Below are 12311 nucleotides of genomic sequence, written 5' to 3' on the forward strand. Positions count from 1 at the left end.
AATGAACACAGATCCCAACTGGAAAAAGATTACCCAGATCTATGCAGTGAGAAAATGCCTCCGACTTGATTCATACTGTACGTGAATGGTTTTACTTGGTTACGTTTATAAAGAAACTTGCAGACGCCGGTGTCAAAAAGGCAGTTTTATTGAAGTTCAGATGCAGTTGAAATGCCCTTTTCCATGTTCTAGTCTAGTCAATCATAAAACAACCCTGCGGAGCTACAAATGTCCAGGATGGGACATCCTACTTTAGACTACAGGCTACACACAGGTCACGCTACTGTTAGTATCCGAGATCTAAGGACGCCAAGGCATTGAGTGAATCACTCCCAATCCAACAGTTTCATTTGAAATTAAAAATATTATTAGCTGAGTTCTAGTAGAAAAAACCCTTTTCGGTTACAACAAAGGCTCAAATGTAGCCGCTGTGCTTAGCCTGCTCCTCCCAGGCGAAGGCAGACGTTCTGAGGGAGTCAGCAGCTTGGTTCTGAGGTAGTCAAAGGTACAAAGATCCATGTCCAATACACACACTTGAGCGTCTTCTAAAATGTCAACACTGCTCAACTGTTACATATTTCAAAACCTATTGATTTGAGATTAAATATTATACGTCATGGAGGTAGAGGTAGAAAACATGTCTAAAACATTACTGTAGCTATAGAAACATCTTTTTAAAAGCTACCGTTGTACTTTCAATCTAATAGCAAAAATAACTATACTCAAAGAGTAAGAATAACAAGTGTAACTGCAGATAGATCAAGTGTTAAGTGCTTAAACCTGATGAGGCACAAGGGGCAAGTGTAAGGCCTTCAAAACCCTCACCAAGGCACCGCGAGGTACGACCGCCCACTCCAGTGGAGTGTGCTGCCCCCTAGTGCCTTCTGAATCTGAGAAACAATCCACAGCTCAAACATATGTCCATATGAAATGGGCCATGGACAACAGGAGCAGGTCTGGAACAGCTGCCAAAGCCAGCCTACCACAGAGAAGTCACTGTCATCCATCCACGGGAGAGTTCGGACCTTTAGAAGGTAGAGCCAACAGGCCAAGGAAAGGAAGTGCATCTCTTGTTCAAATCTGTCAAATCAGCTGAAATTATTTAATTTTTTTCAGTCTATGGGGCAAACCACTGCATTCCCAGCATCAGACTTTGGCCTTAGTCCGTCTATAGTGGCCTTCAGTTTGGGCTGAGTGAGCAGGAGTGCTCTAGGAGGTAAGTGCCTTCTCTGGAGGTCCCTCTGGAGGTCCCCCTGGGAGGTGTTGTGGCTCGTGGCTGTAACACTGAGGTAATACTGTGAGGTGTTGGTTGTAGATGTGCGGGCCTCACTGAAAGGCCTGGTAATAGTGAGGTAGGGCGCTGGAGGGGCCGGAGCCCCCATAGGCCTGAGGTAGCTGGTTGTGGTTGTGGCTTCCAGCCGCTGGGGGCACTTGGGATTGAGTAGGCTGCAGGAAGAAGGGCCCTGGAGCCTGAGAGGTGAGCCCGGCAGAGGGCGAGGGTGAGGAGGAGCTAGAAGGGGGGTAGTTCATGACTAAACCTCCCATCCCCATGTGGGCACTGTAGGGCGGCAGGCCGAACGGCAGGAAGCCCAGTAGGTTAGTGGTACAGGACAGCTCCGTGGAGCTCTCGGTCAGGCCCTCCCTCTGAGGGGAGCTACTGTTGAGGTGGGGAGGGGGCGCGCTCTGCAGATCCAGAAGGAAGCTGTCCACTTCGGTGCGCGGGTATGAGGTAGATGGGTGCTGGTATCTGCTAACGCTGCTGTAGGGCTGCTGCGATAGGGGCGGCTGGGGCAGCGGTGGCTGAGACGGCCCGTGGCGGCCCATCCCTGAGGGCAGCGCGGCCTGTGTCAGGCCGTGAGGGGGGGCCATGGAGTAGGAGCTGTACATGTCCCTGCAGAAGGGGTCCAGGGGCTCTTTAGGCAGGGGGCCCATATCACAGGTCCTGGCTGTAGGTTCCTCCTTCACTGGACACAGGGCAGTGGTGGGCGTGGCCACAGGAGTGACAGGAGCAGGGGGCGGGGTCATGAGGCCGGGCTCCTGGGCGTGGCTTTTCTTCAGGTGGCGGGTCAGGTGATCTCTGCGGCCGAAGCGCTGGGCACAGCGAGGGCACAGGAAGTCCCTGCGGCCCGTGTGCACCACGGCATGGCGGCGCACGTCTTTACGGGTGTAGAAACGCCGGTCGCAGCGCTCACATGAGTACTTCCTCTCTCTGACCGGCACCACAGCACTGCCCTCTGGAGGAGGGGGCCGGTCAGTGTGGCTGCCCAGTTGTTCTAGCAGAGAGGGAGGGGTCTGGGGACACAGTGGGGCCCCTGCAGTGCCGTGTGCTGCCACCAGGTGTCTCCTAAAGCCCAGCTGTGTGTTATATTGTTTGCCACACTCCTGACAGTGAAAGCGCTGGCGGCCCTCCTCTGGTGGGCCCTCCTCTTGGGGGCCCCTTAGATGGCTCTGTGGGTTAAACATGCTTCAATCCCAAGAGCCGGACACTGTATCGAGCACATGCATTCATACTCCTCTGTCAGGGGCTGTTAGGGGCAGGGGCAAGGGCCGGGTCCTTCTGTGGGGAGGAAGCTTCTGAGAACCAAACGCTTTCTCTGAGAGCTGTTGCCATAACAACAGCCAGGACCAGGAGGCAGGACAGTGACACGAGTGGCAGGTTAGTTGTGTGTGGCAGGAGACAGGCCAGGGGACAGGTCAGCAGCGTGTGGACTCACAAAGGCAGTTCCACAGGCGTACAGTTCTAAAAACACACAAATATAGCAATTACTTTATAGCAGGGGTGAGCTATTAATATTTACACAGGGTCACATGAGTAGCCTGAATGGAGCCAAAGGGCCGCACCAATGATAACTTGAACTTAATTCCATTCAACTTTCTCCCATTGCAGAATAACAGAACTAATGTAAAGTTAACAAAGGGGCAGATAAAGATTAGTCTTCTTTCTGCTCCTTTTCATTCAAACTGCATTGACTTAGCAGTGTTGTTGTCACTTTTGACATAAATAAATAAATACAATGGAAAAATATAGAGCTATTGAGCCCTCTCTGGCAGGGGATGGTGCCTCCGATACACTGCTATGTATTTCAGCGTGGAAAAAAAAACATAAATTGTGCTCAGAGAGTTAAGGGCCAGACAAACTTGGAGGGCCGGATCTGGCCCACAGCCCGCAGTTTGCCCAACTCTGGTTTACAGGCTTCAGTGAACTTAAAATGCTATGGCACCATTATACTTTAACATGTTCAGTGTGGACTTCAGAGCACATACTAGTGAAGGATATGTGTCCTGCATGTACCTACTCCCCTAGTTTAAAGACAGGGGGTGCAGAAAGGTGGGGTTTGGACGGACCCTCAGATGTTTTATCAGCGCGGACAGCCATTTGCCACCCCTGATGAACACGCTTTGGAACGAGGGCCGTGCACAGCTCTTAGCGCCATCTAGTGGCCTGTCGCTGCAAAGAAGCTACACTTTTTCTTTACGCTTCTGTTGCGGGTGTAAATGATGGAACAAACTAGAGCAGGGCTGTTCGCGTGGGTTTGTATTTGTCACGAAGCGAATGCGCCATGAGCCGTAGGTCGCTCGGACCTGCTGCACTATGGCCGCTCCGTCCGCCCCCCCACCCCCCAACCTCGGGGTCGGTGCTACAAGTTTTTCTGTTCAAATATATGACCTTTATAGCGTCGTTAAACCGTCGCATGTCTAATATTTGCCGCTACTTTGGCCTGACTTTTGCTCACAGGTGCAATTGATCAAGTCAGTCCGGCTCTCCCCAAAGACTAGCGGTTCACCAAGTTGTGCAGGAGTTTGCGCTGCGGGAGCTAACTCTGTTTACAGCCACAAAAGCTGCTCCATCTGCCGCTTGGGCCGCAGGAAACGGCACGGAGCTACTCACCAGGAGAGCCAGAGAGCCAGGGGCCGTCCAGCCGTCAGCCCGGCTCCGCGCACGCATTTTGGGTTGACTTTGTCGGTTGTTTGTGGCTTGGGCCTGAGCTGGGGCTGGTGCTGTGAGGGGCTGCTGCTGCTGAGCGCGGTGTTGCACAGGGCATTCTGGGTAATGACGTCACTCCCCGCGAGAACGGACCCCCCCCCCCCTTCCCCGTGCAGTCCGTGCGCGTTGGGTTGGTGCGCCATGCCACCGTGCGCCACCGTGCCAATGGAGTATTGAAACGTACTTATAAACTCATTCTTCTCACTAATCGGGATGTTGTGCTTAAAGGCACACTGCGGAACATTTTGGACATACTGGTGCCATCAGTAAAAAACATGCTCCTAATGACCAGCTCGACACAGAAAATGCTATTTTTGCAGTGTGTAATCGAAGAAGAATTGAAATCTTAAATTCTGCTGCCTTCAGTCGACATCTCCATTGAGACGAGCTGGAGACATATATTTGAATATTTTTCAATGAGGAAAATACTTGTCACAAAAGGATGGATGGATGGATTCTACGCGGTGTGGCTTTAAGGAAAGGTTTCTGGTGGTAGTAGTAGTAATAATAATAATAGTAATTCACTTCAGATTCAGTTTATTTGGCATTTGCAGTATAAAACCACATTAGAAAAAAAGGTGCAAGTAGCTCAAAGTGCACTGTCAAACATTGATTCATAACACAAAAAGACAAACAAGCCACGTAGTTAAGTTAAAAGAGGTTACAATACAGTTTAAAAACGTAATTTGTGAAACGCAATTAAAAGGTAAAAAGTCATGGTAATGAAGCACCATTCAAAGACATCACAGCTTGTGGAAAGAAGCTTCTGTGGCGGCGCTTATCCATAGACTGTATTATCACACCATCCATCCATTTTCTTCCGCTTTATCCGGGGCCGGGTCGCGGGGGCAGCAGCCTCAGCAGAGATGCCCAAACTTCCCGATCCACACACACCTCCTCCAGCTGTTCTGGGGGGACCCCAAGGCGACACCAGGCCAGCTCGGAGAAATAGTCCCACCACCGTGTCCTGGGTCTTCCACGAGGCCTTGTCCCACTAGGACATGCCTGGAACATCTCCCGCGGGAGGTGACCAGGAGGCATCCGAAACAGATGCCCGAGCCACCTCAGCTGCTCCTTTCGACGTGAAGGAGCAGCGACTCTACTCCGAGCTCCTCCCGGGTAACTGAGCTCCTTACCCGATCTCGAAGGGTGCGCCCAGCCACCCTGTGAAGGAAACTCATTTCGGCCGCTTGTATTCACGATCTCGTCCTTTCGGTCATTACCCAAATCTCATGACCATAGGTGAGGGTGGGAACGTAGATCGATCGGTAAATCGAGAGCTTTGCCCCCGACTCAGCTTCCTCTTCACCACGACAGACCGATACAGCAACCGCATCACTGCTGACACCGCACCGATCCGTCTGTATTATCACACTTAAAGGGTTAATAGCACGATAGCGCCTCCCAGAGGAGAGAAGTTCAAACAGGTCCCTGCAGGATGCAGTGGGTCCTGCTAATGCCCGAGACATAAGTCTTTGTTTGTAAATGTCCTCAAGGACAGAACGTTCCACATCGATGGTCCTACTGCAGTGGTATAAGACTTACAGTGCTTTTCAACCTTTTTTGAGCCAAGCCACATATTTTTCATTGTAAAAATCACGAGGCACACCAGCAGCAGAAAATGTAAAAGAAATGTATTTATTTAAATGTAATTTATTTAAAAAAAAAGAAAACTAGGTGAAATTGCATAATTTCCCAAGGCACACCAGACATTATCTCACGGCACACTAGTGTGCCACGGCACAGTGATTGAAAAACACTGGTGAAGAAGTACTCAATATATTCATAAAGCAGTAACTCAGGTCAAAAACTAAACTAAACTAAAGTAAGTCAAGTCTACCCCAGATCCATACCCCTAAACTAGTTCTAAAGGAGCAAACCACTAAACCAAGTCTAAACTGCGACTAAACCAAGTCACTTTGAAAACAAAATACTTAAACTTTTAACCCAATTTAAAAATGTAGTGGGGTAGAAAGTACAGATACAGGCTCTAAAATGTAGTGAAGGAAAAGTAAAAAGTATGATAAGTTAGCCTGGCTAACACCAGACTAAAATCACAAGTGATATTTAGTCTGGGGACACCAATTCACTTTCTCGTAGGAGAGGTGTGGTTTATGATCGTCCATAGTCGTTTATTGTGCTGAATGTCTATCATGCGTCTGCACGAGGCCACAGCCAATCGTATCTGCTGTAAACATTCGAGCTAAACTATTTAGAACACGGCCTAAAGCTTGATCGAAAAATAGCGTCGCGTCTGCTGCTGTCATGTTTGATCCGTAAATAAACTTTTTTTTTTTAATCCGTAAATAAACTACAAGCTTCCGTATATTGAATAGCTCGTCATCGTCTTGCCGTCCCTCCTCGTTCTGTGATTGGTTCCCAAATCCATGCGAAAATTTCGGCCATGGTCCCCAGGCTGCTGTGCAGTTCCAAATGTTTCGAGCACACACAGCAGCATGGCGTTAGCCAGGTTAATGATGATACTTAAGTAAAATAAAAGTACTTGTACTTTTTACTTGTTACTTTCCACCACTGTCCTACTGGCAGAGCAGACAACATGATTTAAAGCTTTCTTTTCTTTCGCCGTAGCCTTTCGCCCTTTCCACACCATGATCGCAGAAGTAACAAGGCTTTCTGTACCACAGTGGTGGACATTTAAAGAGGGGGTATAATGCTTTTTTCAATCACATAGCCCCTGTCTATAGCACACTACAATGATGACCTTCTGTTGGTCTGTAAATGCAGTAAATTAGAATAACTGCCTTGTATAATATTGCTCTCTCAAAATGGCTGTAGTGAATGTCTTGAAATAGGCCTCTGTCTCTTTAAGAACCTCTGACCCTTTCCGACACGCCCCCTCCACACGCTGTCTGTGGCATCAGTGGGGAGGGGGTTCTGCTGAGGAGCAGTGGTTGGTTACTCGGCTGGTGACGAAAGCTCGGAGGCGTCTCCAGGAGGTGGGGGCGTTCCTAGGAGGACTCAGGCAAACCTATCCCTAAAATGGCCGCCATCAGACTTTTTACAGATTACTCAAAAATACGTGAATGTGCCAAGGCAACACTTCAGGCATGTTTTTAATGAGGGAATGACATAATAACATGATGTAAGGCTTGAAAAAGTCGAGTTTGCATAATACCCCCCTTAACATTAGCCAAAACTAATCATGGATGAAGTAGTCAAGGATTTTGCCTCCGGGTTCTCCGCGTGAGTTTAAATTAACTTCATATTTTGTGAATTGGACACAGCTGTTGTCACATCCGCTAATCGCTAATTGGTTTATTTCACTGACAATCTGCGCGCGTTAGGCCCGCCCATTCAAACTGCTCCAATTGCTCCGTGACCAGACTAATTTCCTGCGTGAAATGGACAGGGAATAGTATGGCAGAGAGCCAAGCAACCACAGGACGCGACTTGAAGCGTGGCTTGCGAATGATTGCCTAGAGTGATTCTAGTCAATTTGTTTACGAATCCGCGTGCGGTCTGAAAGAGGCCTAAAATAATGTTCTAGAGTCTAGCCCATCTTACATAATGATACATTTTACCAGTATCAATAAACTATTTTGGAACAATGCTCCATTTATTCTGGACGCTGTTCCTCTGTTGTATTGCCCTTTGACCTGCATGCTGCTGCGTTCCGTTCCGCTTGCAGACGCGAGAGGAGCGGAGCGCGGCGCGGCGGTGACGCGACGGTGACGCAGCGCAGAGCAGAGGCTTTGAAGCGCTTGGCTCCGCAGTGCCAGCAGCGCAGAGGCAGTGCTAGCTTTGGAAACAGCAACAACACACACACAAGAGGACATGAAGGACAAACAGAAACGAAAGAAGGAGCGGACCTGGGCTGAGGCAGCTCGATTGGTAACGTTGAATGAATCTAAAACGATCTATTGTTGGGGGATTTGTTTACACGGGGATATAAACAACATTGGGCTGGCTATTTCTCTCACGAATCACGGCTAGGTTTCTCTGACGGAAATAGCCGTTTCTAATTCTGCTCGTTCATATTTGTCACCCCAGAGACTGTGCAGCCATGGGGTGGAAGTGTGTGTTTGCTGTCCACTCTGGAGAACACCAAAAGAACGTTAAAATATGCACAGTTTTGTTAGTGTTAGCGCGGTTAGCTTTGTTAGCATCGTTAGCATGTCACTCCCCTACAGCTCAGATGCCTTTGTTTGCTACAGTCTTTAATAGGATCCGGTTTGACCATAGTGCGCTTAACAGTCCAGCAAATATCGGACACTTTATCATTCAACATGTTGCTTTACGTTTGGACCGTCCCGCGTTTAAATGTGGCTGTGTGTTGAAACGGTGAGCCTGGTGCAGCCTAGATTGTGTATGCTAACATTAGCCAAGCTACAGCTCAGCCCCCTCCGCGGTGAGGACTGCAGCCCGGAGCAGCTGCACATATGGACCCGCAGATTCGGTGTCCTCTGCTGTTGAATCCAGGTCAGGAGCCTAAAGTCAACCGTTTTCTCTATAAAAACGTTTCAAACGTGAGGTTTGGATCCTTATTACAAAACCGTAGGCCTCTAAATGGGTTGAAATACACCTGAGGAAGAGCAGGAGCAGGGTCAAGTAAAAACAATAGAACGTAGATCCATTATTTAATGAGTGGCATATATTTTAGGAGGCTCTTTAATAATGTTTGAATCTCTATAAATATTCTGGAACATGTCGTTTTTTGAGAAATTGGCTCTTTTATCTGGTTGCTCACTTTGCGCAAAGTGCAAGATATGTTGCACCAGGTCTCAGGGCAAACAACCTAGAATTAAAAGCTGAAATTTACAATTAAAATGATCAAATCTCTGCTTCATTCTTGATGTGTGAGATGTTATGCAGAAAATATTATGTTTTTTTTTTGTCCCACTTTATACAATCGTATGCAGATTACATAATATTGCCCTTAAAACCATGTTCATTTAATAATCTGAATTAAATGTAATGTTGCATCTCAAATTGCTTGTCGCTAGCCATCCCAGAACCATCAAGTAGATGTAAAGTTTTGCAAAGCCCATAGAATTCAGAAAATGATAATAATCCTTGCTTGTGCCAGAGCATCATCGTGTAAATTGTATAGAGCCAAGTGTAGTTTATATAAATGGTATACAGTATATCGCTTATCCACCTACTTTAGGCACTCAAAGCGCTTTACATCAAGGCACCCCTCTCATTCACCAATGTACGCAGATACTTGGAGGCGAGGTGGGTAAAGCGTTTGGCCCAAGGACACAACGATAGCAGGAAAAGGTGAACTGCCAACCTCTCGACAATAGGACGACTCGCCCACAGCCTCATAATAATAGTCAGACCGATAGCTGCAAACTCAGGGGAAAAAAAAAATCATATAAAATGAGAGTGTCGTGAATGTGCGGTCGTGAATCCTCCGCGCGCTCCGGTCTGCAGGCATATACCCTCCGCCCTCCGCGGAGTGCAGCAGAACAACACAAACGGCCTGGCGTGGTGTTTGTAGTCAAGGTGGCCTCGAATATTACCTCCTACACACGTGTCCCAGTCTCCTCTTTATGCCCGTGACAGATCAGATCGATCTACGCTACAAAGCGGCGCGCGGTCGCGTTGTTCGGGTGCCATTACGCACTCACAACATGGTGCGTGAGAGTGTATCATGCCATTTGAAATTCCTTTGTACGCGTGTGTTACGGAGGGGGGAGGTCCACACTGCTGCAGGAATAACACTACAGACCTCAAGTGCATTTAAGGTCACGTATTAGACATGGGGACAATGTAGTGCCAGGGATTTGAAACAAAAGGTGATGAATTTACATGATAAAGTATTAAGATGTCACTATAATAACATGCATAAATGGGGCTCGTTTTACACTCAAGATTTTCTCCGTTTTTGCTTTGTTTTGGTGATTTCGTTAATTTTAAGTCTTGTTTTGAAGCAATTTGATGAAGAAACAAAATGGAATGTGGAGTACTGTATTGAGATGGTTTAGTAAAATATCACAAAAATGTAGTTCGAGACATGTTTAGTTAAAAATGTCCTTTTCATGCATGTTTTGCAGCCCAAATATACCAGTGTTTGTGCTGCAGTCTTTTGTCTTAGAACTGAATTCATGAAGTGAGAGTCCTGTCAGTAATTCTACTGTTTCTTTGAGAAATATACATATTTGTCATTGGATGTTGGTCTATTGCCAGGGACTTCCAAACATTTCAGGCCATGACCCCCTAGATCATTCAGCCAACAACTCCGGGACCCCTTTCTGTAATACATTTAATTAGCATTTTCATTAATTTTAAGGTGCAAAACATTTAAAGCATGTTTTAATGATGTTTGTTTTGGAAACTGTATTTTTATATTCGGGTTAATTTCACTAAAATGTTTTCAATAAAAAAATACTTCAAATTCAATGTAAGAAATGTAGACAAATGTCTCAAAATCATCTTGCGACCGGACCCCAGACTAGAATCTGGGTAGCGGGCCGCAGCGACGCTCATGGTGTTTTTTGCATGTTTGTACAACGCGCGGGGACACCCGCGCCCGTGTACCGGGACACCGGGACTCACCTGGGCTCCTGATACGTGAATGTTTTTGGGCGTTTCATTCAAATGAGGCTAGTTTTTGTCGCCACATTTATCATCAGCTGCTCGTGCGTACGGGAGGATCGTACAGGTACAGGTTCATAAATACCACCCACCCTCTGGTGTATATCGCAAATACACCTTTTTGTACGCAAAGTTGGTAAATGAGGGCCAATGTGTCAAAACAGAAGAGTGTAGACCTGCAGCTCATTGGGCTTCTATTACCATGCTGCTGGCCCGTTGCTCTGCCCGTTGCTCTGCCCGTTGCTCTGCCCGTTGCTCTGCCCGTTGCTCTGCCCGTTGCTCTGCCCGTTGCTCTGCCCGTTGCTCTGCCCGTTGCTCTGCCCGTTGCTCTGCCCGTTGCTCTGCCCGTTGCTCTGCTATGATGTCACAATTTGATTCCAAAGAATATTACGCTCAAAAATGTTGAAGTCACTTAAAAATAGGGATTTCAAACATGTTTAAAATAAGTATTTACTCCTACAGTATAATCCAGCAGCCTTAGTTTATCTGGAGCACGCTGCTGGAGACATAGTTCTGAAGCTGTGTAATTTCATTTTTTAATTTAGTTTTAGTCTATTAGTCTTTAAACAAACATGTCATTTCATTTTAGTCAAACTTTTGTGATCATTCTTTTCGAGTTTAGTCTAGTTTTAGTACACTGAAATTCCATGTAAATTTAGGCGACTAAATCACAGATGAATTTAGTTTTAACGGTTTAACAGTTCACATGAACAATGCACAGACCTGTTCCTTTAGGAAATGGATTTATTTGATGTGAAGCTCTTTCAGCTGGAGGTTTTTAATGATTTTCGTCTCTTCTTTTCATTTGTATTTGTTCATTTTAGTCAATGAAAACATCTGGCCATTTCAGTCATAGTTTTAGTCTCATAAACATCTGTTATAAGTTTTAGTCTAATTTTAGTCAGCAAAAATGTTACTTTGAAAAAACTTTTTAACAAAATGTCATCGAAAGGAAATTAACACTGTTCTGAGTTTCTGCGGGGCATTAAAAAGCATTAACCGTAGGTAAATGTCATCAGAAAGCATCACATTTGATTCAAACTGGCAGAAATTTCATTTCTATTTTTATTGCATGTGTTGCGCTGCAGTTGTACACGTCTTTTCTGCTCATTGGCACATGAGTTTGCTTTTCAATATTGACATTCTTTTGTTTGATGGAATGTGTTGTGCTTCTGATCGTCTCTCAAATGGTAATACTGTTAAGTAGGGATGCACCGATACCAGTATCGGGTATTGCACCAATACCAGTATCGGGTAACCCGATACCACATGCTTGTGCTCATACCCGTACTCATTAATCTGGTCTCAATACCAGAAACTGATACCACTTGACGTGTGTCTGGCGCTCCTGCAGGGCACAGCTCTCCGCTGAGGCGAGAAAATAACAACAAACTGGAGAATAGTTTCATGTAAATCCAATATTCCACATAGAGCTGACTTTATTACAGACGACACTCCCTAAATCAGAGTCTGTGCTGGATTTAACCTGAGCTTAATGTTGTTGTGCTGCAGCGTGGAGTCTGCAGTGTTTACAACATACAGGCTAATGATGCTAATGTTGCTAAACTAGCCGCTATCTCGCGGCTAGCAGTTCTGGCGACTCTTGCGCTGTTTTATGCCCAGGGGCTTATTCATCTGAAAATCTAACCCAGCGACTAAAAAGTCCAAATAGCTCAAAATAAAGAGATACAACTGAGCATGTCCATAATGTGCGAAAAATAAACACATGAGAAGATCCACACAGAGCTGTAGAAGGTGAAAAGTA

The 12311-nt window shown here is 46.4% G+C and overlaps 1 protein-coding gene across 1 annotated transcript; it reads right to left on the reverse strand.

The window, feature by feature from the left end:
- Nucleotides 1-145: 145 nt before the first annotated feature.
- LOC306964805 (zinc finger protein PLAGL2-like) lies at nucleotides 146-2624 on the reverse strand. The gene has a single exon (XM_079558959.1). It carries the CDS (start codon nucleotides 2461-2463, stop codon nucleotides 1327-1329), a length of 1137 nt encoding a protein of 378 aa, XP_079415085.1. The 5' UTR covers nucleotides 2464-2624; the 3' UTR covers nucleotides 146-1326.
- Nucleotides 2625-12311: the final 9687 nt, after the last annotated feature.

Source organism: Gobius niger (genome assembly GCF_951799975.1).
Source record: "Gobius niger genome assembly, chromosome: 6".
NCBI lineage: Eukaryota > Metazoa > Chordata > Actinopteri > Gobiiformes > Gobiidae > Gobius > Gobius niger.

Excerpts from the sequence above, each read along its gene's own strand:
- LOC306964805 (XM_079558959.1), bottom strand. The coding sequence starts at position 2,463 with ATGTTTAACCCACAGAGCCATCTAAGGGGCCCCCAAGAGGAGGGCCCA.